The sequence below is a fragment of the Colletotrichum costaricense genome, assembly GCF_030867565.1.
Source record: "Colletotrichum costaricense strain IMI 309622 chromosome Unknown Scaffold_12.1, whole genome shotgun sequence".
Lineage (NCBI taxonomy): Eukaryota > Fungi > Ascomycota > Sordariomycetes > Glomerellales > Glomerellaceae > Colletotrichum > Colletotrichum costaricense.
The window spans coordinates 1,357,435-1,385,313 of record NW_026848241.1 but is presented as its reverse complement, the minus strand read 5'-3'; the positions used below and the strand labels follow the sequence as shown (position 1 = coordinate 1,385,313).

Sequence of the window (27,879 nt, the reverse complement as noted above, 5' to 3'; positions counted from 1 at the left end):
AGCATCATCTTCGTGTGCGGCGGCTCAAGTGATAGGTCAAACATATATGCTCACTTCTTCCCATTAGCTTGATACTTGAGCCAAGACCTCTACCAAATCAGATACCCCTTTTCTTTTGGTTTTCAAACCCCCAGGACTTTGTTCGCCCTCTGAATTAAATCCCTCTCTCCATGCCCATCTCCAGCGCCGACCAATTTTTCCAATCCCATCGCCCGCCTCGCCTCCAGCCCCTCGATGGCATCCTCTCCAGACCTCCCCACGTGTTCGCTCTCCCCCTTTCCGCCGGGGAAATCCGGCCCTGGCAGCCCTTCAAGAAACGCCTCCCTCTGCCTCGCCAAGTACCCGACATTCAAATCCGTCGCCGGACACACAGGGATGTACATGACACTCGAGTCTCCCTGTCCCTGGTGAACCTTATCGACGGCGTGGATCTGGTCCGCGTGCCAAACGACAAAGTCCCCAGGCTTGATGCGCGGGATATGAACCATTGTCCCATCAAGTTGCAGATGCGGATGCAGCGCCTCACTGAGCTCCTGTCCGTGTCCCGGTGTTGCCCCTTGTAGCTCGCTACTCATCGCCTCGCCGCCCGTAAACGCCCAGTTTTCCTCTCGCAAGAACTCCTCGCCTTCTCCCGCGACGACCCCGCTGCCACTCGCAAATAATTCCCTACGCGGCTGGAAGAACGGCCGGAGGAGAAAGTAGGCGGTCGAGAGCTGCACCAACGGGTTCACCAACAAGGTCCCCTCCCTCGGTCCACAGTTGCTCAGGCTCAGCCAGCCCTGGAACATGCGGAACATGCTGCATGCGCCGGCACCATTGTACAAGTCTTGCACAGCTTCGACGCGGGCGCTGACGTCCCACGGGTCGTACTTCTCCCATTCGCCTCGGAAGACGGCATCGTAGGTCCCGGCCTTGCCGTACCCTTCGCGTTCCCATCTCTCCACAGACCCGCCGTCAATGTGTGGGCCGAGGGCGAACGTTGCGTCGCCGGGCTGACGGATGCGAAGGCGGTCGGCGTAGGTCAGGGGTTGCAGAGAGATGGCGGCCGAGGGGGACTTGTTCCAGAGGGAGCTCATGAGGGTCGACTGGACTTTGAGCATATTAGGATGCGAGCGGGCTTTGATTTGCGGGTGAGACCAGTAGAGCTCGTAGACTTGAGGGTTGTCTGCAGGGAAAGCTTTTTTTATGAGGAGTTGGTCAGTGATGAAATCATTTGCAGGGAAAATAGACATAGCCGTGGATAGCCTACCTTTTGTGGATGGGTTCTTCCTGACATATTCCTCAACCTCCTCTTTGTATCCTCTAGCCTCCTTCTCATCAACGACACCACGAACGACAGCGGCGCCACGCTTGCGAATATCACCCTTTAGCCTCTCAATATCGCCCTCCAAGTCTTTGAATTCAACGCTCGGGATGATGGCGGGTCCCTTTTCCCGGATAACTTGATTCTCCTCCCGCAAAGCACGCAGGAGCCGGTTCCAGGACGCAGCGACGGCATCCTCGTGACCCGCGATGAGGTCCTCTTTAAGCACACGGAAGCGGTCCGGGAGCGGTTCACGGGCGGCACCCGAAAGAGAGACGAAGACGGAAGAGATATCGCCTTCCTTTTTTGGCGCTGCGGCGCCCATCATGACTGTTCGGTATTGTGATGATGGAAGGCGGAGAGGGGTGCGTGTCCGACCCCGGGCCAGGTTGTGGAGACGGAACATCTTGGTGGTCTGTTGATGATGTAGACGTAGTGGCTTCTTCCGGACGAGTCTCGAATTGGGATCTTTATGAGTTTGCAAGAACCAAGGTAGCGAATCTCATATGGTGAAGTTGCCCAGTTTGAGAGATAATGTAAGTATAGAAAACTAGAAGTGCTCTCACTTAAAACTTGGGTCAATATGTTGTTCGTCAAACATTAATCCCGTCAACCTCGCCGATGATGATGCCTTCGAGAATCATCAGCAAAAGCAGGTCCGATTGGCCTCTTATACCAGATGAGAAGGCCCAATGCCATCACTCATGTTGTGGCATCGACCTCGACGTGGTCGGCATTCTCAACTTGGCAACGCCGCAAGACCAAGTTAAGAAATCGAGAGAAAGACCGTGTAATTAGCTTGCATTCCCATCCGTCGACCACACCCCGGATCCCCCGCGTTCGAGGCGGACATCCATAACGAGCAAGATCAATGCGGAGCCCCGCTCTGCCCCGCTCTAGTCGGTCTTGGAGGTGCAGAATGACATGCATCGTCCCGTTGTGCTCTCTGCGCGTGACCAACGGGAGTTCGAAATCGCATCCAGTAAGCTAAGGTGGGTGGCTAGACTTGCAAGTGAAGGCGGAGGGAACCCCGCAAACAGTGCGGGACTGGGGCGGAGAGTCGGAGGAGCCCCACGCTACATGGCGAGTCCGAAGCCGCAGCCCCGACACACACGAGAAGCCAAACATTGGCCTCTGTTGACCTTTATCTTTTTGCAGTTTGTTAATCAAACCGTCAGCCACACAACACCTTACAACTAGGCGCGATGTAATATGGATGACATAAGGGTGTTCTGTAAGGCAAGGCTGACAAACAACGCCAGACAGAGAGGCTTTGGTATTAGACTGTTGTACCCAAAAGGCGGCCTGTCCGCAAAACTCCTCCAGGTCCCTAGCAAAGGCCGTTCGTCGCTGAAATTACAAATGCTGAGAAGAATGGAAAAACAAAAACAAAAGAGACATTGAGCCACACATTCCGGCTCTGCTATTGGTACAAGGGGTTGAGCGAATACAAATGAAACCTCCGCAACGCAATCCCAGCCAGCTCTACTTTTTCAGCTGTCCCCCAACTGTCCGTTGGCCCTGCGTATGCGGTTCACCTCCGTCCTTAAATCACGGTTTTCTGTTTCGAGTCCGCCCAGCCGCTGTCTTGCCGCATTACGGTCCTGCGAGCGGCCTTCGCGCTCAGCCTTGAGCTTGTTCTCGAGGTCGCGGAGCTTGAAAATCCACCGGTTGTCTGCTGGGTCCCTCTCCGCCAACGTGGCTTCAAAAGGGTTGTGATTGGTTGACCCAGGCGTCGTCACCGTATGACTGGAAACGCTCCGTGTCATCGTCGACGTTCTCTCGCCCTTGCGAGGCTTCCTCTCTCGCTCTCTCGGTCCTGTGGGAATGGACGGCGACGGGCTTCCACTGCCGGGCTCAGTGATAACCGCGCTGGGGTCGTTGGTTGCTGAATAGGCAGCCCGACTCCTGACGTCCTGAGCGGTTCGTAGTGTTGCGTTCTCAACCTTGAGTTGACGGTAGGCGTCCTCGAGGCGCTCCATTCTAGCCTGCTCATAGGACCCGAGGGATCCCGATGCTATGCTGTTGCGTACAATCGTCTCCAGCCGCTCCAGCTTCTTAGTCCGGATCTCGAGGTTGTTCTCGAGGCTCTGATACTCACGCCATAAGTCCCGTTCCACGCCCTTGACGCGAGACGAGAACCCACCAACCATGGTTTCGATCATCTTGATAGCGCCCAGCAAGTTTTTGCTGAAGCCGGGCAGCATAGTAGCCACAGCCTCCAGAGAAGGCAGCGCGCGCCCATTGATGAGACTATTGTCGTGCGCCCAGTCAGTGCCACAAAGGGCCGAAAGTCGGGTCCACAGTACAAGCAGCAAGTTGTTGCGCTCAGTGAGCTGGTCTCGGAACGTCGCCTCGAGATGCGAAATCTTCTTCTTGTCCTGGGTCCGCGAAGATTCGAGCTCCGAGATGCGTAGGTCCTGTGTGCTAACAGTTCTCGACACATGCAAGTGTGTCTTCTGAAATGTCTCGAACTGGTTCTTCGTCGTCCGGTGCGCCTGTCTCTCCTTTTCGAGCTCTCCCCCAAGTTTGCGAGACTCCAGGCCGTGTGACTCAAGCAAAGCGTCGCGCTGCTTGATGATACGATCCTTCTCGACGAGCGATGCCTTGGTGGTGTCCAGCTCGCGAACGGTGTTCTCCAACTCGCGCTGAAGTTTTGCAATCGACTATGTCTGTTAGTGCCTGTGTCTCTTATGGGGCTTGTTGCCTAGCCTACCTTGAGAAGGCTGGATCGTGTCCCGTTAAGATCGCCCAGTGCCTCTCTAAGATTGTTCTCCAACTCCATGAGCCGCTCCTTCCATTCGGTCGCCTCAACTTCGCGAGAGGTGAGACTCTTACGCAACCTCCGGGCTTCGTCTTTGGCCGCCGACATCTCGCGGTTAAGCTCGTTGACGAACTGCGTCACCTCTTCCTTCTCCTGATTGGAAACCATCTCGTGTTGGCGACGCTCAGTAACAAGACGCTGCTCTAGCTCCTTGATCCTGTCGCGTTCGTCGCGCAAGCTCTGCTCGGTATTAGCGAGAGCCGCCTCGAGATCGCCGATGCGGATCTTGTCGCCTTCCTGCTCCTCACGCAAGAAAGCAATTTCACCCTGGCTGGATTCTTGTTGTACGCTGAGCCGCTGAGCCTTGTCGTTGGACTCGAGCAGCTTGGATTCGAGCTCCTCTGACTCCTTGTTGGCTTCTGCGAGTTCTTGCTCTAGTTGCTTGATCCTGCCAATCTTGGCTGCTGTCTCGTCCTCCAATCCCAGTAGCGCTTCGCTCATCTTGCGCATTTCCTCCTGCAGGGCATCGAAGTTTTCTGTGCGGTCATTGAGCTCAAACTGCAGCCTTTGTATCTCGTCGTTTCGTTGGTCGGCCTCGCCCTCCAAAGCGTCGATTTCTTCCTGGGCTTCTTTCCGCAACGATTCGAATTCCGTCTCCATATCCGCCTGCTCCCTGAGTGCTTCGTCCCTCTCGGCCTGCAAAGCCACGAGGTCGTTCATAGCATTGTCGAGATCTTCCTGGAGTGTGGCAGCGATTTCCTCAGCTTGGCTCTTACCTTCGACTGCTGTCTCAAAGTCTGCCATGCATCCCTCGAGCTCTCGTTGAAGCTCTTGGTTCTGTAATTTGATCTCGCTAATCTTGTCGCGCGTTTCGGCGAGTTTGTTCTCCAACTCTTCGCGCTCCAGCTCATCGATCTCTGTCATTTGCGTCCTACTGGCGCTGACTCTTGACATCGACCGGTGGTGGGCGCCGGCGCGAGATGCCGAACGCTCAAGCAGGGAGTCCACCGTGGATGGTGCCGGTCCTCCTCGCCGCTGCGCCATCTTCAGATCCTCAATCTCCTGATATAATCGCTCCTTTTCACGGTTCCTCGACGTGAGCATGGATGTCTGCGCTCCTACCTCGCGCCTCAGCTCGGCGTTTTCGTGTCGTAGTTGCTCACTTTCTCTCCTGAGTTCATCCACCAACGTACTTGCCGCACTAAAGCCACCATTCGTTTCAAGATCACCGGATAGACCAGACACGGGGCGACTTGGAGAGACTTGTCTGTGCTTCTTGGTGATGTTGTAAATGTTGGTGGTGTGGTGCATGCCACCGTGGCCGCCACTGGCTTCCTGTTTCATGCGGAAGATCTCGTCACGCAGCTTACGGTTGTCCTCGTCGGACTGCTCGCGTCGAGCCGTCTCCTGCTCGAGAAGGTCCTTCCATACGTCGGCCTCTTCCTGACTGCCAAGATTGCCGCTGGTTCTCTCGCCTAGCGACCTGACCACCTCACTGAGCTTACGCTTTTCTGCCTCCTTTGACATGTTATCGTTCCGAAGCCTCTCAATCTCAGTGATGTATTCTTCGACGCGCTCGCGCAGGTATGTCAACTCCTCCTCACGTTCCTGAGCATCCAGGTTAGAGGAGGTGTCATTAGACGATCCACCACTCTTTGCTGTTCCGGGGCGGTCCTGGTCGTCTTTCAACTGCTTCTCCAACTCCTTGACCCGCCTTCGCAAGGCCTTGTTATCACGCTGGATGACGGCGAGGCTCGTCTTGAGTTCCACGTTTTCCGAGATCATCTCCTTAACACCCTCTTCGGATAGCTTGTCAAGGCGATCGCTGAGGAACATGACCTTCAGCTTGAGGTCAAAGTTCTCTTTGGACAGACGCTCAATGGTGCTGCTCTGCTCCTTGAGTGTCAGGTTCTTACCCGACCTCGTGGAGGCGCCAAGCGGCATGTCTGAGGGCTTGCGGGGCGTCACAAAGCCACTCTTAGTCCTGTACTCCATGGCCAACGACTCAGGGACCTGCACATTTCTAACATGCCGGGCGATGACAGTATCGGTGGGCGCAGTTAGATTCTCCTTGGAGGGTTTCGGGGTAGCCAGGAGATCTTCGTTTCGGGCTGATCGGCGCGGCGAGAACCGGTTGTCGTCCTCTTCAAGTGTCTCGAGTTGACTAGGTAGCGATTCGGGCTCGTCCAAACCCGAGGCCATGCTGCCGATGCTCACGGAGCGCGACAGGATGCTGCTGAGACTGCGGGGTAAGCTCAGCGTGCCAGCTGCACCTCCAGATTGCAGGGCGAAATCGGCGCCAAGATTCGCAGTGCCCTCGCTCTCAAGTTCATCGTGGGTATCGGGGTTGGTGATGAAAGAGGAAACGGAGGATCGCTGGCTGGCGCCCCGGCTACGCAGATACTTTGGCCGCGTGCCGTAGCGGAGAGAATGACCAGGTGTACTGCCGGCATCCACAGAGCCCCCTTGAAGGCTGCCGTCGGAGCGCTTGCTTCGGAGAGTCGTTGACACAGATTCGGCAGCAGATTCCGCACGAGATAGAGATTGTTCATCCTCGGTGTCGTCAGCCGGAGCGGGTTCCCCCGATTGCTTGTCGGTCCGATTGCTGGCGCTGGAAAGGGCCCTGGAAATTGTTCGCGCCGCGGCGGCGGCGGCGGGCGAGGAGGACATAGTTTCCAGGGCAGAAGTTGTATTGGAGACGTCGGCAGAGGCCGAGTCTTGCGGTCGCAGTTCGGGAAGGTTGTGGATGGCCGAGTCTTCCTCAGGGGTCGCATCGAATCTCGGCCTTGGACTGGGGCTGGGACTCGCAGGGGGTTGTCTGGCTGGGGCAGGGGATCTCGAAGAAGCGGCCGCGCCATCGAAGAGGTAAGTGTCGTCGGTGCCCTCGTGGGTTATTGTGGGGATCGGGGATACACGAGAGACGAAGCTTGATTCAACGTCCTGGAGATGTGCGCGAACAGCAGATTCAGCCAAAGAATCGCCATGGTAGGAGTCGTCAAAGGTAGGGCCCTCGACAAAGCTGGTGTCCGGTACGGCGGAGGTCTGGGGTCGCGGTGGAGGGAGCATAGATTCGTTTTGATGTTCGATATTGGTACGGGAGCTGGACGGGGTACGGCGACCTAGTTCGTTGTTGTGAGGTTGTTCGTCAGGAGGGGGTTTGGTCGGCGTGTTTTGCGACTCGTCAACAGTAGCGCTTCCTGAATGATTGAGCCGCGATGTGTCATCATCACCGTCGTCGTCAACCCGACGGGCAGTAGTAGGACGGGAGTCGTCGTGATGGGTCTCATCACGTTCCATGGTGGGAATTGGCTAGGCGATTGGGGGGATGCATTCGGCTGGCTGGGGACGTGGATTTTTCTTTGTCTCGCCCGTCGTTGGTCCTCGAGGGAATGATTGGCGGTTTCGGGAGGGGGGCTCGAGCCGGGGAATGGTGGGCGCTGAAAGGGCGTTTCGAAGGAGAAGATGCGCTGGTGATGAATGATCGGTGAGGGATGAGAAAAGCAACTAGGTACCTGGAGGTAACATAAACCGATTGAGCTAAGAAGTGTCAGAGTTTCTCCCTCCTTGTCAGTCGCGAGTCTGTGGTGGCATCGGGATGGAGCGATAGCAACAATGGCGAAGTCAACGTGTCGCACAAAACATGTGCGTTGGCAGGAGATGAGCGTCGAGGATTGGATGCTGGCGCGCACGCGCATGCAGGACGCCGATGTACCTTACCTTATCATGAAGGAAAGCACGTACCTAGGTATTTGGTGGTGTTCCTTCCACCCTTTTTCCCAAGGTACCGCAACCACCAACAAGGAATGGAAGCACCAGTAAAAATTTCTACCCTACGTGCTTCCTCGTAAGCACGAAGTTTTGCAGTGATGAACGTGTTGGCTGATGCTGCAAGACGTGATGGGCTGTACCTAGATGCACGCCGGGATGATACAAAATCCTAGAGTTGCTTCTCAATCGAAGCTAGATATGCACCTCTAAAGGGGATGCTAAGAAACGTGTGAAGAACGGACTGTTGATCCGCGAAAATGAATACAAACAAAAACATAGGCGGACTGGTTGGTAGGCACGTACCTTACCTTACCTTAGGTGCTTAGAGAGACCTTATCAGCAGGGCACCCACCAACAGATTAGGTACATCCTGGTCCACCTCACATGGGGGGCGGGTGCCTCCAATGCTCCCGTCTGGACCCCCTACCTTAGGTACCTACCTTACGGCGTACCTATGGTCTTCACATCCCACCATACCTGCCCCGCTGGCAACCTCACGTAAGGCAGCTAGGTAGCGAGTGCTTACCTAAGGTGACGAGAAGGTCCAGACCATCTCCAAAGCTTCAAACGTCAACAATAGCTGTTTCCAGGCACGGCATGATTCTCATTTGGTCAGGTCGCTGCTGTGATCGCTCCCCTGCACCAAGATCAAACTATATTTGGGCGGTTTCATGGGATTCAGGTAGCTATTGTGACATTGAAATTGGTCTCCATCAGAATTGATGTCCTACGTTGGTTTCAATGTACCGGCATAGCTAATAGCTATAGCCATTTATCATCCTGTCCGCTGCTTCCACTGCAGTTGGGCTGTTACAGTGAGGGTAGCAAACACTATGTCCATGCAATGAATGCAAATAGTACGTATACTAGTGGGGGTACGTTTGCGGATTCATGAAATTTGCGGCTATGGTGCGTTCCATCAGCTCGCATAATAGAGCAAAGGCATAATGGTAATGTAGTTCATTAAAAGCTATATGGGAGGCATGATATCATAGCCGCAATCGTCCCATTGTCGTGAAAGAGTCGTGACCAAAACATATGTTGTACATTTAGTTGGAAATCTTAGGGTTGACCTTCTTCCCGGTCACCTTCTCGTAGATTCCACGACCAGCATCGGTAATCTTCTCGTCCGTGCTGGGAGAGAAGTCGTGTCCAGCCTTCTTGGAGCCAGCGTCGAAGACTATAAGTATGTCAGAGGAATTCGAACCATTGTGGGAGTGGCGAGTGTCTAAACTTACTCTTATCGACAGGATCCTGCTTCTGCTGGCCTGGGGCAGCGGCAGTGTTGCCGGAGCTTCCGGAGGCGAGGTTCTTGAGCTTGTCCATGTTGATAGTTGTGGTTTGTAGCTTATGTGGTGGTGGAAAGTGGTTGAATAGTGGTACTTGTTGGAGAGCGGTTTTGTATGAGTAACTTGTGGGTGTATGTAAAAGTGAATCAAAATGAGAAGGAGTGAGAGGAATGCTTGGGCACTTTATACATCCAGTCTCCTTCCATCAGCCCAGCCAACGGAACCTACCTTTCCCATCCTGTTCTTCACCTTCGAGCTTGGGAGGCAACCAGAGCGGCATGAGGTAGGGACTTGGTAGAGGAAGGACCCCTCCCCCGCTTTCCCCCATTAGCGTCAGACATTTCCAGTTCTCACCCGCGTCCCCGTGGGTCCAATGACCTAATCCATGCCCTCGCCCCCAAGTTGGCAGCCACACAGCGCAGATTCCCAGTTCCAACTCCCATTTCTGACCTATCTGAGCAAAGTCAGATAGCTAACTGCCTGCCTACGTCATTCGCCGGCAGTTCCAAAGGTAAGACTGTAAGGTACCGCGACCTTATGCACTCTCGACCCGTCGTTCAAGAGAAACCGGATGTTGAGAGTCTGCTCATCTAGGCACCTTATCACAATCTGTAGTTGTCTTTCCCCCGTCATGTCAACCCAGTCAGAATGCCAAGCAGGTTCAGGGTCCTCACCCGTTGGCTGTTCCTGCCATCATGGCTTGTTTCCTCCCGAGAGAATGCTAGTCCAAGATGCTTGGCAGGCTGAAAATCGAGTCTATCTCTCGAGCTAAGGTACCCTTGTCTGTCTGACATTTCCAAGGTGCCTGCCCGGCTGAACGGCAAACCAACGCACGCACTTGCTCGGGGCACTCGAGATGAATGCGCGTGAAAGGTCTCGAAATTCAATCCGAACCTCTGTAGTGTACCAGTATCCCCGCCGGCTGGCTACGTCATGTCAGATCAACATGGGGGCCTAGGCCTCGATTCGCCAACAAGAGCCGCTCCCGTCAAAGCTACGCGTGTACCTATGCGAACCCTCTACTGTGGGAGGTAGGTACCTCCCCACGTTCACTCGCAACAGATTCATCATGTGACGACGATCTCAGTGACGAAATGCAGTTGATCTTAAACAAAGCTGGTCTCGGACTACGGGGACCGGACTAGGTACATGCAAGCAAGTATGTACCTGAATACTTGGCTTCCGTTGACGAATGCAGACGGGAAGCATGTACTCCATACAAGATCGCTCCATGGGTGAACTGAGTCGAATCCAGTCTAAGAGCACACAACGACTTGAATGCATGCATAGTCCGGTTACAACGCAATGCAGAATATACTGTTGTCATTCCATCCAACCTTGCCTTGCTGTGCTTGCTTGCGCTACCTCATTTGACCATCCATAACTGCCAATTCGTCATTTCTGGACAGCATTCGTTTCACTCATCTTCGTGCGCCTTTGCTACGCAATCATGCAGTCCAGTCACAAAATAATAGCTCGTACGAAACCTCCGTCCATAATCACCAGACGCCTATATGTGCAATTGCCCGAAACCAAGGAAGAGAACGACAACCTTCCTCCGACGGCGACTCTAACCATTAAATCCATCAGATCATACTCGTAAATTCGTCTCTTGTAGCAAAACTGGCGGTATGTACATGCCGGCCGATAAGACTGTCGAAGCTGGATACCGTTTATGTTTCCGTATATGTGTCGAGCTGTGTCGGACTATGCCGAAAAGATTATACCAGAAAATGGTTGAGTATGTCGGATATTCCTCATGCAATGGTATACAGTCAAAATATAAACGTTGCGGCCTAGGCGCAACCCGAGGCTTCATCGTCGACACTACGCAGCCACACGTCCAAACGAGAATGATAATTCCCGGGACAGTCGTGTCTCAGCCCATATTCATCACGAGCTGGCAAACACTTGGTAGGCCATGACCATGATCCAAAGCAGGAAGATGGCACCAACCAGCGCAAATGAAAACACCGCCTGCCACGCTTGGCCTACATCACGGTCCCGAATATTAGCATTCCTCCCGTTCACAAAGTCTCTTCTCGAAATCTACGAAGAAACAAATAGGCATCACACCAAGAAAAGAGCGAGTAGGGGAAAGGAGAGAACGCACATATACTCCTCTGTTCCAGCCAAGCGAGGGTGTCTAGACTCTGCCCCGTCGGGCTCCGGTTAAACACGGCGAGGTTACACGTGCTAGAGACGGACCCGTCGGGTCCCCAGAGCTGAATGCTCACGACAACAAGACCGACGAACCATAGTATGAAGAGGATGAAGGCGCCGATCATAACAATGGCTGGGAGGAGACGACGCTGGAAGACTAGCCAGAGGAGGAGGCCGATGAAGAGGATTACGAGGCATGCGACGGTGATGTAGTAGGGAAAGTACCTGTCGCAGAAGGAAGATGGTTCATCATGTTAGCATTGGCATCGTCTCGCGGAGTTCATCTCTTGGCCGGGAACCCTCGTCTTTCCGCGTAGTCGTTGAAGCGTGGCATGCCATTTGGCCAGGCGCATATGGCAACATGACGGAATGCGAGGGCGAGGCAGAGATAGCAGTGTGAATCACGCACCAGGGTATGGGCAGAAGCAGTTGCTGCTGCGTCTCGATGAAGGACGCAAAAACGCCGATGATGAGGCAGGCGGCTACAAGCATGACGAGGATCCAGAGGTTGAGCTGAATGCCGGGCCATTGGTAGCGGTGGACGCGCTCGACAACGCGCCTCTCGTAGAGGGAGCTGCCCGTCAGTGTTGACGCCACCATTGTGCCTATATTTGCTATTTACAGCTCGGTTCGTTGACGATGAGTTGGTATTGGTCAAGTGGGATCGCGTCGCCTAGGTATTCCGACTGTCGCTGAGACTCGGAACGGGGCACGGAGAGGTTGTCTCTAATATAGGTATTTGATCGATCGTGCTCGATGCTCTCGGTCTTCCGATGGATTTGGGGTTTCGCTGGGATGAGGGGCGGGGGCGGGTAGCGCAATGGGCAACGTTGGGTACCGAATTTACGGGTTCTGTTCGTTCGGCGAGGCTGGGTAGGATGCTATCGCCAATGCGCGTGCGGCAATCGCGTCGATTAGGTATCCTGCGTCGAGCGGAAAGGTGGGCTCGGTTCGTCTCGTCGGGTGCGAAAGAGTTCGTCTTATTAGAAGGGGCAGGGTTGGTAGCAGGAACGGTTTTCGAGGGCCTCGCAATCAGGTAGAAGTCGGCCTGACTCCTGCACAGTACCCAAGGCAAGGTAAGGTAGGCGTACGGATCGAATGGATGGTGTGGGTTGCCCTGGTGTTGGCGCGGCGGCTGTTTTGGAGGGTGCCACGTCAAACCAAAGTATGTCGTATTTACGCCGTAGTTACCTTATGGTTAGACGGGGAAGATTATGTACTGCGATTCGAGAAATCGTCTATGAAATGTATGTATGTTGTAGATTTCAAAATTGTGACTGGGGGCGAGCCAGCTTCCTTCTCTCATCTACGAATAGGGAATAGGTACCTTGCCTTAGTCAAGGTACACCGTACATTAATTGATCTCTCCTTCCCTTTGGAAATGGCGATGGCTGGTCGAATGGAAGGCATCCCGACTCCGTCCCTTCCTTTGCCTTAGGTAAGCACGTAAGGTACTCCGTACCGACACATCTCATCGGTGAGCAAGCAGGAAAGTGGGGTCCTCTGAGGCCGCGTTGGACCTACTGTCCCTGCCAGCCACTCACGCCCCCGGTTTCCGAGGCTCAAAGACTCCAATATGCACCCGAACCGCCTCACGACTTCAGCCTTCCATTTCACATGTCTTTATGCCCAATCGAACATGTTGTCGTAGAGACCTTGGAATTGAGCCACGTGAGTGCGCTGCAAAGTTCGGATACGTTTGAATAATCGCTGGTTTACTGAGTAACCAAAGGGGCCTTATACCAAGGTACCTTACCTAGCATCAATCATGACAACAAGGTCGGCTCATAAATCTATTCGTTGGTATATATCTACCTCAACCCCGTGTCTGACTCCGTCCAAGTTTCCCTGGCCACCTCACTTGTTCTGTCTTCTATTGCGCTATACGCCAAATTCACTTTGCCTCCGTGTACCGTTTAATCTTCCCTGTGTTCCCACAACCATAGATAGGCAGCCCTCGCCGTTCTCCGTCAGCGGCCAAGATTCTGCCAGAAGTCGAGAATCCCTTGTGACCGCATCTTTCCCCTTCTGTCCCACGCACGCTCAAGCTACCAACTTAGAGCAATGACTCTCCCAGAGCGCAACGCACCAGCGAGCAGCCAGCTCTTACCGTCTCGGACGCCGCGCCCTCCTGCTCAGCCGCGAGTGACGGGTTCACCTCGACCAGGTCCAGCGCGACAAGACTGCCAGTCTCGTGCACACACTCGCAAATGTAGTCACCTTCTCTCAAAGTAAGACCGCCACGGACAGGGGTGCCCGTTGACGGCGCCCACATGGGGTCCAGAGCGTCAACGTCAAATGACAAGTGAATGGGGGTATCGTTGCCAATGTGCGCCAGCGCCATCTCCATGACGCGTCCGATGCCATATCTAGAAAGAAAACGATGTTAGTCATAACGGTCAGAAGTCTATCATGGCCATGCCATGCGGAAAGAAAGAGAAGAGGAGAGACCTACCTGTCAATGTCAAACATGCTGAACGCCTTGATGCCGTTCTCGCGCAGAATCCTCTTCTCGCCTGCATCCACGTCGCGCAGACCAATATACACCAGCTTCTTGATGCTTAGCATGTGCTCATCCTTGAGCCAGCCAAAGTACTCGGGTCTTGACTCCTTGGCCAAGCCCGTAACGAAAGCCACGGGCATGCCGTGGACGTTGCCGCTGTCGCTCGTCTCGGGGGTGTTGATGTCGGCGTGCGCATCGGCCCAGATGACGGCAATCTCGCGGCCGAGTCTCTCGCGGGTGGCCTTCGCAGAGCCGGCAATGGTGCCAATGGCAATGCTGTGGTCACCGCCGAGGGTCAGGGTCAGGCGACCAAGGCGCGACTGCTGGTACACCTGGTCGGCGATGCGCTCGGTGACGGAGGACACGGCCTTGGGGTTCTTCATGTTGCGGAAGGGAGGGTCGTCTGCGGGTACGAGGTCGGTGTAGAGGTGCACCTCATCGTCGCCGTGGAGCTTGTAGCCCAGCTCGTCGCGGAGCTGGGTGAGCAGGCCGGACTCGATGAGGGCCTTAGGGGCGGCGTCGACGCCTTTCTTGCACTGCAGGCGGGCGAGGGTCAGATTTCTACGTTGCCTTGGGAGGGTAGGCTATTGGCGATGCTTACCTGTCCGCCAGAGAAGCCAACGGCAACGACGCCGAGGTCCTCGGGGTTGCTCAGGAATTTGGAGGTGACCATTGATGTGTTCTGGACCATGGTTGCGATGCGCCGAGGGTGCGAACTTTGTGATTGCGGGTGGTGGAGGAGGAGGGGAATGTGGTGGTAGGTGAGAGTTGACGATGGTGGCGCTGACCTTGGTTCAGTGACAAGATATGTGCGGGTAATCGAGGTAAGAGATTGAAGTGAAGAAGAAGAAGACGAGGAAGAGAAGAAGGAGAGGTCAAGAGGAGGGTAGAAGCTGGGGAGTATTATATGTAGAGAGTCTTGAATCAGCAGAAGACGGGCGATCAAGGTATGTTTAAAGCCTTTCCGTCACCGGCGACACCAAGGGCTCCGGGCCACGAAGTACCTGGCTCCGTACAGCCATCATCCATGACCATGGCCGCCTCAGTCATGGGGATGGCTAGCGCGCCTAGGGCTGATGGGAAAGGAAGCATTCGCGCGCATTCCTGGCCAAGGGGGGAACAAGGACGAGGACGGGGTGGATTGTGGAAAAGACGGAAGATTTCGACTGCGTAGGTAGCTGTGTAGAAGGTGGGACAGACGGGTGGTGTCGAAGCAAGTGACGCTACCGGACACAATGGAAAGGTGAGGAATGTAAGACACCTCGCACCTTGGGTACTGAAGAGTGAAGACCCGGCGACGGCGACGGCGACGGCGACAGGACGGCAATGACACCAGCGTGTTCCAGGCTGCGGACCCCTGAACCTCCCCTTGGGCCCCTCCACGAAGGTCGACGGTCCACCCCCGAACATCCCCACCACGGGTAGACCTGCACTTAGGGGAACATCAGTGGAGCCCCGGACAGTTATGGGGCCCACGGTCGGCGGGCGTAGCGCCGCAAGAGAAGGGAGCCAGAGGGCCGCAAGGGGCAGACCCCCGCCGCACATCGCTGGGGCCCGCTGGACCACCGCTGGAGCACCTGCACTTAGGGGTCTGGCGCGCCCGGAGGTGTGCCACTTAACGGCAGGTGACCCGGCGGAAAAACGCGCGAGGCATTATTTAAAGAGGCCCGTCGCCCACGTCCGCTGTCCACTTCACCAATATCACCGCCTCCGGGACTTGGTGATGTTCCCTAATGGCAGGGCGACGCGAAGGCGCATGACAATCTCACACCCGACACTCACACAACCAAGAAAACCACGGACGGAAGCTCGGCCTTTTCGGAATACGGGAGAGAGAAGAGAAGAAAGAGTTTTTTTTCTCATTTCTTCTCTGCTCTTTTTTTGTTGAGAAAGAGGGGGTGATGCGGACCACCACCACCACCACCACCACCCGTTCCAAGGCATAGGAATCGAAGGTATCCGGACTGCAATCATTTTCCCTCCATTATGTTCTCTTTTCTCCTACCTGACTTTACCTGCCTTACCTCCCTTACAAAGGTGTAGTGAGGTAAGGTACCTTATCTTCAGTACAACCAAAAGAGAGCCAGGTGTCGATTTTCCGAGGTTCGCAACTTTCTTGCCTTATCGATTGGTCTTGTCTCTTATCAGACGTTCCTCTTATCTGGCCGTGAAGTGTCCTCCCGAGTCTGATACACCCAGAAGACATTCAATTACGTACAAATGTGTGCTAGGCCCGAGGTCACAGTTGTGCTACTGCGGTTTGAGGCCCTCCCCTCCTCCCACGAGTCACCCATCAGGGCAGCAGGGCCCTGCCCATCACGGACCCGCACCGCTGCTGCAGCATCTCGATTCTCATCTCACACTGAAAGCCTCAGCGACTCGTGCCTAGGCCGGCATCCCTCGACTCCCATCTTCTCACCTCAGATTCTCGACGCCCATTTGACTACCTTGTCTTTTTCACATTTCTTGTTATCAATCAGTTCCAGGGGTGGCCGCATGACGTCCTTCCCATCTTCCATTATCCGGGGCCTAGCCCGCCCGCCTGCCTGCCTGTTCAACCTACCCCGTCCACGATTCCCAGATATAGCTACATCCTTCGGAAGACTGAAAATGGGTTCAACTCTCTACGCAAGCACGCTGTCACTGTCACCCGCTAGCTCCCGCGCTTGAGTAGGTAGCACAAGAACTCTCTCGTCCGCTTGCTTCCATTGTCTCTCCCGATTATACCCCTCACCTGCCCAAGGCCCTCGAAGCAAGGACGCTCCCTGGCTTTACGTAAAAGAGGCGCATTCTCTCGTCTCGAAATTGCCTTATCATCGCGTAATCGTCTGCACCCTAAACGAATACATTGGCGGGTTGGACTTGATTATGACTCGTAGCCGCGTCTCCAATCCTCCCGCCATGTGTCTCGTGAAAGTGATCAAATGACTTTATTCTGCTGTACACTGACCAGTTGGTTGGGTTGTCGACGGCTGAAGGATAAGATTCAAGATATCATTACTCCATAACTCCTTGTGCAGCTCGCCTACGAACGGTAACAGGCGGCAGACGTCGTCTCCGGTCTACGGGATTACCTTCCGAAGACCGAGCCATTCCTTTTCCACGTCATGTAGAACTTAGATCCGGAACCGACGTCCGACACTTTCACAACATGCAATACCACCCTCACATTCACATGCACATGGCACTTTGATGCGCCGCTAAACCTGGCAGTGGTATGTACTAGTTGCCATGCAGCATACATGACCTATGTTATATATCAATACCTAGAATGATGCCGATTTCATGCTTTCTCATTCTCCCGTTCGAGGGAGTCGGTTCTGGTAGGATCCGTAGACAAAAGTCTCAAAACACCCATAAAAAGGCTGACAAGTAGGGGCCCTTGCGAGTTACACCAAAAACTCCCCAAAGAGACGGACCAGAACACTATAATAGAGATAAAATAACGCCATGCCCTTTTTGATTTCCCGTATTCCGCGGTGTGGTATCCATGCGACGAAACAACAATCCTTTCTGCCTCCTCGCGCTCTCTCAACTGGATGTCTGCTCCGCCAGCAAGTCATGCACCCAGCCCATCCTCTCTCTTCTCTCGTCCGTAACGCGCGCGTACTCGAGAAGCAACCGCAGAGTGTAAATCTGCATGTCTTCCTTACGCAGCGCCTTCTCGGCCCACGCCTTGCCCGCCATGGCAATCTTCTCCGCTTCGGCGTCATGGCCTGGCCTCTCGTCACCATATCCCAAAAAGTATTCCATGATGCCGTAATATTCATTATACCGCGTGTCCATCGGCACAAAGTGTTTCCATGCAACGAGACGGCTGTCGTGCCATTCCCGCCAAAGCGTCGACTTGATGGGGAGACTCGTGCTGCCCAGGAACGCGAGGTACCGGCCTGAAAAGCTGTTGCCGTCAACGTCGGGGAGGTACTTGTTGTCGTACATCTCGGAGAGCATAACCCCCTCGGTGATGTTGAAATAGGGGCTCGTGTAGTTGCACGTTCCGGCCTTGCCCTCGGGCTCGCACATGAGATCCGTAAACCCAACATTGGCCCACGACTTGATCCAGTCGCCCAGCCCGCCCACCGCCTGCGCTGCAATGTTGTACATCTTGTCGGGCAGGGAAAAGTTGATCGGGTCCATCGTGCCGTCTTCGGCGCCCGTGACCTTGGTCGCGTTGTTCATGGCCACGAACCGGTGGCGCTGGAACCCTTGCCAGTTATCCACGCGGTTGCGCCCACCCGTTGCGACGCCGCGCCAGAGCACCGCGTCCTTCTTCTTGTTCCAGCGGCCCCCATGGTACCCGCCGCCACTGAACCGTTCTTCCTCCGTCCAGTACATGGCTGCAGGAAGCAGGATCTCATTGTTGACGGCCAGCTTGGAACCGCCAAACATTGGAAACAGCACAGGCGTGGCAGCTGTGCTTAGGGGCTCAATGAAGATGCCATTGAGGCCTTGCAGGTCGGGTTGGTGACAGATATGGGTCGAGAGAGTGTAGTTGGAAACAAAACCGTCGCGCATATGCGGCTTGGCATACTTTGTCGAAACGGCGGGGGCATGGTTAAAGGTCCTTTGCGTCTTTGCCAGTCGAGCAGGACTGTCGGGAGGGCACCCACGGCGGGCAATGAGCCAGTACTGTTCTGCAGACGGATGTTAGTATTCGGGTGTTGTTCGTCCCATGAAAAGGAGTATGTAGGTGGGTGGGGTATAAGAAAAGGTGGTAGGGCACATACTCGTGACTTTATCCCAGTGCTTGCTCTTGACCTTGACGTTGCGGTCGAGCTCCTTTTTGCTACTAGGCAGGGCCTGGAATGTGTTCATAACCTTTTTCGGTTCGGGCATCCCTTCCGTCAGGGCAGCGTCCCTCAAATGCTGCTCCATATCCTCAAACGGCACCACCATGCGCGGCTCGTCCATCGGATTCAGGGCGATGTCCATGTCGGGTAGCAGGTGTTCAATGGTCTTGAGCATGTTTGTCCAGTGGATGGTCCAGAACCAGTCGCTGATACGGGTGGCTCGTCCCTTGCGCACCTTGATCACCATCTCCCATTCAGCCGCCTCTTTTCGGATGCGTGATGGTTCGAGGCCCCAGAACGGTTTTAGGTCGTGGTAGATCTGGTCAAAAAAGTCCTCCACAATGACAGCCTTGCGGTCCTGGGCGAATTGAAACCATGCGTCAAAGCCCGGGGGAGGGTGGCGACCACGTCGCTCGCGGTAGGCCTTGGCCGCGGCGGGCAGCGTCTTGGTCTCCTTCTCCAACAACTTATCAAACGTTTCGTCGGCCTCTTTGATCAAGGCATCTATGGGATGTCCTTTTGACGGATCGACACCGCCTTCAACCTTGGTATTGCCCGCTGAGGGGGGTTTAGCTCCCGACGATGCTTGATCGGCTTTCGGAGGTATCGGTGTCGTCTCGGCCTGAGCCGTCGGCTTTGTGACATCCTCGAACTGTGCCGGAGCCACCGGGTCTGGTGTTTGCGGGGGTTGCTTCGGCTTCTCTGGTTGAAGCTGTGTCAGAGGTTCTCTTGGGTATCGCGGGTCGAAGTAGTAGAAGAGAGCCACGAAAAAGATGACAGCGGCGGCGTAGCGGAGGAAGCTCGAAGGCCGCCGGGGCGGAAACGATGGTGGAATGAGCTTCACCATGGTGTAGAGTGGTCGCGGGGTCGTGGGACGGAGTAGTGAGGTAGGGTATCGTCGCAAGTCGGTCCCGGGGGGGACGGACGATGGACTCGAGTGGAAGGGTAGTTCGGATATCGGATGAAGGAGGCCTGGCGGCCGGCTCAGCCAGGCCTGTTCAACAGGCGAGCGGCAGCGCAAGACCGCGATCGAGAAGAGGGTAAAGGGGTGCTCGAGGCGCGGAGAGCAGGAGCTTGGTTGTTGGTCGGTCGGGTGCTGCAGTTGAAAATCGCGAGACACGATTCGAGGTGGTTGTCGGGGATTCGAAGGGCCCAACGGTGCGAAGCTCTATGGACAGTTGGAACACGAGAGATTACAAGGAAGAAGAAAGCCGACCGAGTGAAACGGAATGAATTGGAGGAAGAAGAAAGGTAAGGAATGACGGAAGAAGAAGTAAAAGAAGAAGTGCTCAAGAAGGAAGACGGGCGGCTGGTTAGAACAGTGCCATTGAAGGGGGATTGAAGGACGAGGAGGTCGAGATTGGACGTCGAAACAGGGAAGAGGCGGCTTCGTGCACAGAACTGGTTCGTGGGGGCCTCAGTGCCAACAGAGGAAGACTGGAAGTTGGTGCTGTAGGTATTGGAAGGCAAACTGGACCAAAGTGACGGGGACAGCGGGTGTTTGTTCGGATAGGAAGGCGGGAGTGCGCGGTACGCAGAGTACGGCAGATGGGAAGGCGCAGTGACAGCAAAGTGAGATGGGCGACAACGTGGAGATGCCGATCTGAGGTAGGTATGGGGCAAGGTAGCAGCTACCTATGATGTCTGAGGCAGGTGGATGGATGGATGGATGGGCGGTGTTACGGAGTATCCGTTCTGCGCATGTGGATTGTGGACTGCGCAATTGGAGGTGTGGATATCCGTGAAGTTGGATGGGACGGGATGGGATGGGATGAGACGGTCGGGATATGGGAGGACGGGAAAGATGAGAGATCCAGGTCAATCGGAGGAAGCTGGAGAAGTTGATGGTTGTTGGGAGAAGACTGGAAGATTCCGATGGGGGCGTTAGACATGTGCTTGAACGGGGGCTGCAGAGGCTTGATGCAGGTCCGAATGTAGATGCTGATGCTGATGCTGATGCTGATGATGAACCTGGAATATTGTGGTGATGATGTACAGGTACTGTGTCTTGCGTAGATGCTGCCGAGCGCTTGGGCTGCGGGACTGTGGACCGTGGGCTGTGCGGGTGGGGGAACTTGGAAGAAGGTGACGCCCAGACAAGTTTCAAGTAAGCATGGGAGATCCCAAGGTTTGGACAGATGGTAGGTACTCTGGAGTCTGGAGTCTGGAGTCTGGACGGAGTGAAGGCAGGTAATGTACTCAGTATGCGTGGTTTGGTTCGACGGAGTATTATCTTTTCATTTCTTTTTCTTGAATGGGCTTGCTTTCACTAGGTACTGTGTCTCGCTGAAGTCCAGACTCCAGAGTCGTGGTCTTTGGTACTTACCTCTAGACTATAGTACCTCATGAGAATGGTGGCAGGCAGCGGATTGAGCCACTTTAGTCTTTCGGTTCTCCGGCAGTTGACGTGGGTTTCTTTGCTTTCCCCTACTATGTAGTAGACAGTTTCAGAGGTTAAATAACACTCGGTTCGTACGAATAGCAGAAGTTCTGACTTCCCTTTGGTAAGTACCTAGTTGTCGCAACGACGAGTATCGGTACTACTATCACGACCTGACTAAATTGACGGGCTCAGGTACCGTACCTTAGCCTTGGCCTTAGTGGAAGTGAAAACGTCGAAAAGGGGGCGCCATCCAGGAACCGTTCTGAGTGTCACGACAACATCATTGGCGAAAAATAAATAGGGGTCTAGGCATTTCACCCTCATGAATAGCTACATGTTCGAGTTCACCTTGGTGTACGGATATGACTAACTACCTCAAGTATGCAATACTTTCACTTGCTGACCACGAGTACCTTACTAAATGCGTACCTATCGCAATCACCTTCAAATTCTCTACCACCATGCATCAGTATCCGTACTCTACACGAGGACTATGTCGGGCGCACGTCACTTGAAGAAGCACAGAAAAAACCGTTGCTGTGCATTCCAGAGAAAACATGAAACAATTGGACAAAGAGCCATCACTCTGTCGCCAGGGTCCAGGGGTAAGGGGTTGCGGGAAGGACATTCGCGCTATTTGTACTACTTTACTTTACTACTGTACTGTGCAGTAGAGAGAAAGAAGTACTTTGGCTTCCTCGCCATCCACGCCAAGTCAAAGCTACAGCGTGTCTCATCTCAATCGAGAACAAAGGCGCCTGTATCTGAAGCCACGAGACCTCTCCCAGCTTCGGCGCCCGCGCCAACCTCTGCTAGCCCAAGGGGCAACGTGCTGCCCGGCGCTCGGTATTGGTGCTAAGCTCCTGAGCTAGCGATTCTTCTAGCGCTTAGACTGACAGGCAGGGGGGGGCCGACGATCCAGCATTTACGCAGCATGCACTCCTGCTGTGCGACTCAACCCCTGAGCACATCGGCCCTCACATACACGCAGTACAGTGAGTGGTACGGATATATGTCTTTTCTCCAATACATTGTCCTAACGAATCTGTCTTCATTGCGGATACCTTTGAGTCTGAACACTGCACAGATGCTGAGGACACGTATCGGTACGGAGTAGTCTATGTACTCATATATCTGAGTCTTCATCCACGATTGTAAATCATCACACGTCCACCATCTCGCGTCATCTTACGGACGGGTCTTTGATTGTGGCTGTCGCTATTGACAACCGTAACCCTGGGAGAGGGCGCCGTTGGATCATGATCATGATGGGCGGATGGCAATGAAAGATGAGATGAGAAACGGGAAATGGGGAACGGGCATCTAGTCCCACTGCCACCCCGATTGAGGTGTGACAAAGAGCCGGAACTCCACCTTTCATCCCCAGTCCTGACTCTTGATTGATTAGTTCATCATCAGAAATTCTGAATATTCGTCAGTGAAGTGTCTTTGTCATCTCACAGTTATGTGTATAACGTATGAGATGACGAGAAACCGAGTGCGGGTCTTCCCCATCCCCTCGAAACCCCACGTGGGATCAGTTTGCAACGTTTAGAAGACACGCGTGTCAGTCTGTTTGTGCTATAGTGCTACCAGTGACCACATTCATCCCACTGTTTAACTCTATCGTTTTGCATTACTAGAGGATTATTATAGTATATATAGACGCTACCCTGCCCTCGAATTCCGTACTATTTAACCTTAACCCTTTTTATAAGTTACTTATCCTTTCCTCTATTCTACCCTCTCCCTTGTTAAAGGATCGTTAGAATTATAGTTCTAATAGCTTATTAATAAGTTAGTATTATTATTTAAAAATAAGTAATTTACTTTTATATATAGGCACTAGAAGTCTTATTATTATAAAAATAGTAATAAATATACTAGAGTATTTAAAAAAGCTTTTTAATAAATTTTTAATATTATTTAAAGTAATTATCCTCGAGTTATAAAAAGAAACCGAGGCGCTATATTAATATAGCCCTATCCGTTTTATTAGTATTAATAATACCTTTTTTAATATAAAATATATTAATAATACTTTATAGCTATATTATTATATTTTATAAATCGTACTTAACGTTAGCGAGGCTTCTAACGTTATTTACTAAGTTTTTTATTAAAGTTGTTATTATAAAGTTAGTTTAGTTATTAGTATTTTAATAAGTATTTTAACTTAACTTAGAGGCTCTTATAGCTCTTAATAAGAGGCTTTTAAGGGATTTATAATTAAACTTTTCGTTTATTATAAATAAAACTATTATAATTAAAGTTATAGTATTACTTATAGACCTCGATAATAAGTAGTTAGTAATATAATTATCTTTTTTTTATAATAAGTTTAAAAAAGTATCTTAATTTAAGTACTAGGTAAGTACTATACTATTTTATTAAAACTATATTCTTATATTTATAACTTAGAAAGAATTAACTTTCTTTAATAATAAGGTACTTAGACTATATTCATCCTATGTTACTCATCTGTCTATCCGCGAATCACGAATCAAAAGCAAACCAACATGTAATTAAATGCACGGCGAACGCATATACTCATAATAAGACATACCCATGAAGTCGTGAGCATAGCCTCTCGCAATTTTTGAAGAACCTGCTCAGTCCACGTTGCAATCACACTCTGGCAGACGGGCACACGATTTCCCATATATTTGCGCAAGCCTTCATCAAACCGTCTGCTCATCATTCCCGATCCCAGACATCGCTCTCAGAAGACCCAGAGCCGTGCTTTCACTCTCCAAAGCTTGAACAAGCTCATCCCCGTCCAGTGCTGTCCAGTGTCGTCATGGTCCATCTATCTGGCCCTTAACCTCTATTCACCCGCGACGCAGCTTACGCAGCCCCCGCACTCCCTCATCGCGGCTCATCATGCATCCCTTGCGCTTCTTCCCGAAAGCTGTTCTGGGTGTTTCCCGACCCTTGACCCCTGACATTGACTAGCATTGTTGATTTTGAATGCTTCGGCCGTTTCTACTGCAGTAGATGCACCAAGGCAGGTGTACAATGCGCTTCGCATATACTGTTCCCAAGTGATCACTACGGACGAATCTTGTCTTCACCTTGGTCATGCCACAGAACGAATGCGGCCCTAGGCCAACTACGAGTCTTGGACTACACAAACACATTCATGGGTCAGGGGCTAAGCGTTGACGAAAGGCTCTCCGAAATTTGACAATTCTCTCCATCTACCGTCAATGTATGATCGGGAAACAACCTACCAGGTTACTCCGCATCACCTCCATGTTTCTTTCTTGTGAACTTATACTACATACGTTATGATAGTACATTGATATACCAGATGGATGTAGCCTACGATATACATGATACTAGACACAGAGGGATTTAGTACATAATTATACAGGTTTAGTGAATCATGAGTGCTGCCCGCGGCCCCCGCAGGACCCCGGAGGCCATTGCAACACGAGATGCCTGCTTTCTCTAATGGAGCCTCTTACGCCAATGCCGCATCCGTCGACATGCTGCTGCCGCCAGCGTTGTGATCATCGTCGGAGGGCTCAACGTCGTCCGCCAATCGCCCAATCATCTCCTCGTACGTTGGGTGGAATGGCCATGCCATGAAGGCCTCCATCAGCTCCATCCACTGCTTCTCGCTCAGGACTCGAGAACAGAGCTCCGCGTGCCCCGTTCCAGTCAGTCCGCCCTGGTCTGGGTCCCGCAGGCTGGGGCAGTGCGGCAAGATGCCCTCCGCCGCCCCGGGCCAGATGCGCTCCAAAGACTTGCTGACGGGCTCCAGGCCCTGTGCCAGCATAGAACTCCGGAACAGCTCAAACATGTCGCCCGCTCGCGAGGTGCCCGGCCCGGACTGCCGGAGGAGCGGATACATCGCTTTGGGCTGGATATCTAATAGACAACACTCGACGTTGGGGAAGAATTCGTTGGGGCTGACGGCGAGCGGCTCGTAGGGTCGCCTGTCCCAAAGCATCACCGGCGGGTCTTGCCGAAAGATGTGCAAGTTGTCCCGGATGACGCGGAAGTCGATGAGGAAGTTCTTCCCCATTGACGAGACCTTGGCCTCCCACGCCTGTTCGCGCTCTCTCAGCTCCGCGTCCGGGATGGCTTTGGTCGCACGCAGTCGGCTGAGCTCGTACATCTCCGCTAATAGAGCCGTATTGCTCTCGGCGTCTTCCTCTTGTGTTTTTAGTGTGTGCCGCAGGAATTTCAGGCGCTTGAAAGACTTTGATGTATTCGACGTGTCCATGGTGCCGGCCGCCAACTCGTCTTCGAGTTCCTTCAGCTCCGTCACGTAGGGCCGGCTGAGATGCGGCGTTTGCACGCCTGCGTGGCGCCCAGGGCCGATAGCTCCTCGTTCGGCCTGCGTTGTAGACTCCAACTTCCGTCCCTCTGGCATCTCCAGCCCATTCTTTTTCATCCTTTCCAGTGCGTCCCTTGTGCTGTCGATATCAATCCATCGATCGCGAACGTGCCAGACGTCTCTCTTAGAGTCCGAATTCGAATGCGCCTCCGTGCCGGCCACTACGCCGAGCCACTCGCACGCGAACTCGGCCTCAATCGCCGACTTGCGCCGCCCTTGAATGTTCCTTGCCAGGAACGAGCGCTGATCGTCGTTGTTGGCCCACACCAGCATGCGCACGAGGCCATATTTTTGGAAAAGCGTGCCGGTGCGGATGCTGCTGATGAGCTGAAAGAGCACCATCGCGGCGACGCTATCAAAGTTGCGATACCGTTTCTTGGGGAAGAAGGAGAGGTTCGCCGTCACGAGGAGGGTGTCGTTGCGCGTAGGCTCGATGCCAGGGCCCCTTGGCTTAGGGACCTGGTTCTGAATATGGCCGAGCACCTCGTTCAGCTCGTTCCAGAGGATTCCGGACTGAGGTATCAGTTGTGTATTTGGGTTTTCGAGTAGCGGCTCAAGGAAGGGTCGATAAACATCCTCGTCGGGTTCCATGAGGATGTGGGTGCGCGGCTGGAGGACCTCTGAGAGCTTGCGACTCCAGACGCCGGCGCCCGGGTTGATGTCGACCAAGTCGCAGCCAACATGTCTTTCGAGTGTAGGACCTATGTATTTGAGGATATCATCTGGTGGCGATCCCAATTAGCATCTTGGTCGGTAATGCGACTGAGTACGGGCATTACAGACGCACCGCATAGCTTCTCGTCCACGATATTGACACGCGACTTGTCGCCCTTTGCCTTTTTCTTCGGCTTGGCTTTCTTTGCATCAGTACTGCCCTTTCCCGCCTTCTTGGAACGTGATGGCATCGACCAAAGTCCCGTTTCAGCCAGCCTTGACGCTGTCGGGGTTGTCTCCTTCAGAACGGTCTGGGCGATCGTGGCTTTCGTTGCGGCAGCACGTCTACCGGGTGTCTGCGCTAGGCATTGTAAGGGAGGACGCCGCGCCCACGTGCGACGCAAGCAAAGCAGCATTTGGGTATGATAACGGAAATCCGTGGTGCGAGACGTGCATTTGGGGGCTTCAAGAGAAACCCGAGTGTCGCAATTCAGACAGCAAATATTCTGCCGACGATTACCGCCAGCTTCGGGTCCGCCGAGCTTATCGATAAGCACTCCACTCGGTCCCGTAGTGGGGCCGAGAATTCAATGGAAGTTTTTCGGCTCCGCACCTTCGGATGAAAGACCTGAGCATATGGAATGGCCTTTCTTGAAGAAGCTGTGTGTGATCTAGAAACGCCAGACTTCAAGGCTAGCTTTCATGCATTTCTGCGTGATCTTTCGTAGCACTATGCAAGGAAGTCACGCTACTCCAAGAAAACCCGGTCAACCTCGCTTGCCACTCAGTTTAACCGGAGAGCATAGTGTTTGAGGAAGCCTCTGAAGAGAAACTTGCTACTGGCATAAGGACAATTGGCACGTTATTAATCATTCACATCCATTCAATGACAATTCGTGCGCATCCTATCACGTGGGAAAGTTTGCTATGACGGAGAGAGAACATTGTGATAATTGACGAGCAACTGAGCAAATTGGTCATCAACGTTTCTCTAGTGTACTTTTGACGGCCCAACGTGCGTGGTGTGTCTAACTTCAGCCGCCACTTGCAAGGGTCACTGAGTAGAGTGGTTGGTCAATTCTCGAGAAGTTCCTTTTTCGAGTCCTGCAAAAACTTCCAGAAAAGCCAGCGAATAGCCTGTCAAAAGCTGAAGGGCCAGAAAAGACTAGCTTGAGACTAGCAATGCACCTAGCATGATGCAAGGCATCAGCGGAGAGAGAGATTTTAGACCAACCTGCCGGGACGGAGCATCCGGGGACCATTTGATGAGATGCGACGGGAGTCTAAGATCTTACCTAGCATAGACGTACGGAAGCTGATTATCCCAATGATTCGTGAACCATAGGGGCGATCTTGCATCGCCTCAGTGCATTGCCAAAGATGCTTAAGGATTCAATGGTGCGACATGCAACCCTCCAAAAGACGTCTTCATCACGCTAATTAGTGCAAGGCAACAACGACAGATGATCTTACGGGATCTCTACGAAATCGTGGTCTCGCCGAGAATCTCATCACCAATCAACGATCTGACACATCAGGAATCAATGACAGCCTCCAGGCTGAACTGCGTGGTGAAAACCTTGTCAGCTCAGTCAAAAATCTGCCCAAGCGTATTATGATTTATGATTAGCGTGCCCAGCGTGTCAGCAAAGTCTGTCTTTCATGGAATTGCTGTCATTTTCTTCTAGTTTTCTCGAGACCTTGTTTCACTCCGAAGTCCGAGACGAGATGGCATCAAACACTCGATGTCAAGCTTGTGATGCACGCAGCTTCCCTAGTATCGACTAGTCCCCGTCGGGAGGCTTGGTCACTCAAATAATTGTGGTGGCCAATGATTACTCACATCGTGCGGGGCGACCGAGGATTACTATCCCAGATTTTGGGAGGGTATTTCTTTTTTTGATGTGAATGGCA

The 27,879-nt window shown here is 53.2% G+C and overlaps 9 protein-coding genes across 9 annotated transcripts; 1 reads left to right on the top strand and 8 right to left on the bottom strand.

Moving 5' to 3' along the window:
* Positions 1-122: 122 nt before the first annotated feature.
* On the bottom strand, positions 123-1,709 carry CCOS01_11419 (uncharacterized protein; the record flags this gene model as incomplete). Its single annotated transcript, XM_060459572.1, has 2 exons — positions 123-1,177; positions 1,250-1,709. The coding sequence occupies 2 exons, from the start codon at positions 1,707-1,709 to the stop codon at positions 123-125; spliced, it is 1,515 nt and encodes a 504-aa protein (XP_060310304.1).
* A 1,087-nt stretch (positions 1,710-2,796) lies between these two features.
* CCOS01_11418 (microtubule associated protein) lies at positions 2,797-7,364 on the bottom strand (the record flags this gene model as incomplete). The annotated part of the gene is made up of 2 exons (XM_060459571.1): positions 2,797-3,969; positions 4,020-7,364. 2 exons carry the CDS (start codon positions 7,362-7,364, stop codon positions 2,797-2,799), a joined length of 4,518 nt encoding a protein of 1,505 aa, XP_060310303.1.
* A 1,520-nt stretch (positions 7,365-8,884) lies between these two features.
* CCOS01_11417 (uncharacterized protein) lies at positions 8,885-9,161 on the bottom strand (the record flags this gene model as incomplete). The annotated part of the gene is made up of 2 exons (XM_060459570.1): positions 8,885-9,015; positions 9,074-9,161. 2 exons carry the CDS (start codon positions 9,159-9,161, stop codon positions 8,885-8,887), a joined length of 219 nt encoding a protein of 72 aa, XP_060310302.1.
* Positions 9,162-11,017: 1,856 nt separating this feature from the next.
* CCOS01_11416 (uncharacterized protein) lies at positions 11,018-11,887 on the bottom strand (the record flags this gene model as incomplete). Its single annotated transcript, XM_060459569.1, has 3 exons — positions 11,018-11,115; positions 11,238-11,512; positions 11,697-11,887. 3 exons carry the CDS (start codon positions 11,885-11,887, stop codon positions 11,018-11,020), a joined length of 564 nt encoding a protein of 187 aa, XP_060310301.1.
* Positions 11,888-12,165: 278 nt separating this feature from the next.
* On the top strand, positions 12,166-12,327 carry CCOS01_11415 (uncharacterized protein; the record flags this gene model as incomplete). Its single annotated transcript, XM_060459568.1, has 1 exon — positions 12,166-12,327. The coding sequence occupies one exon, from the start codon at positions 12,166-12,168 to the stop codon at positions 12,325-12,327; it is 162 nt and encodes a 53-aa protein (XP_060310300.1).
* A 1,016-nt stretch (positions 12,328-13,343) lies between these two features.
* On the bottom strand, positions 13,344-14,481 carry CCOS01_11414 (arginase; the record flags this gene model as incomplete). Its single annotated transcript, XM_060459567.1, has 3 exons — positions 13,344-13,656; positions 13,743-14,326; positions 14,392-14,481. The coding sequence occupies 3 exons, from the start codon at positions 14,479-14,481 to the stop codon at positions 13,344-13,346; spliced, it is 987 nt and encodes a 328-aa protein (XP_060310299.1).
* Positions 14,482-15,491: 1,010 nt separating this feature from the next.
* CCOS01_11413 (uncharacterized protein) lies at positions 15,492-15,734 on the bottom strand (the record flags this gene model as incomplete). Its single annotated transcript, XM_060459566.1, has 1 exon — positions 15,492-15,734. One exon carries the CDS (start codon positions 15,732-15,734, stop codon positions 15,492-15,494), a length of 243 nt encoding a protein of 80 aa, XP_060310298.1.
* Positions 15,735-17,321: 1,587 nt separating this feature from the next.
* Positions 17,322-19,427, bottom strand: CCOS01_11412 (capsular associated protein; the record flags this gene model as incomplete). Its single annotated transcript, XM_060459565.1, has 2 exons — positions 17,322-18,424; positions 18,518-19,427. 2 exons carry the CDS (start codon positions 19,425-19,427, stop codon positions 17,322-17,324), a joined length of 2,013 nt encoding a protein of 670 aa, XP_060310297.1.
* Positions 19,428-24,429: 5,002 nt separating this feature from the next.
* On the bottom strand, positions 24,430-26,381 carry CCOS01_11411 (uncharacterized protein; the record flags this gene model as incomplete). Its single annotated transcript, XM_060459564.1, has 2 exons — positions 24,430-26,033; positions 26,099-26,381. The coding sequence occupies 2 exons, from the start codon at positions 26,379-26,381 to the stop codon at positions 24,430-24,432; spliced, it is 1,887 nt and encodes a 628-aa protein (XP_060310296.1).
* Positions 26,382-27,879: the final 1,498 nt, after the last annotated feature.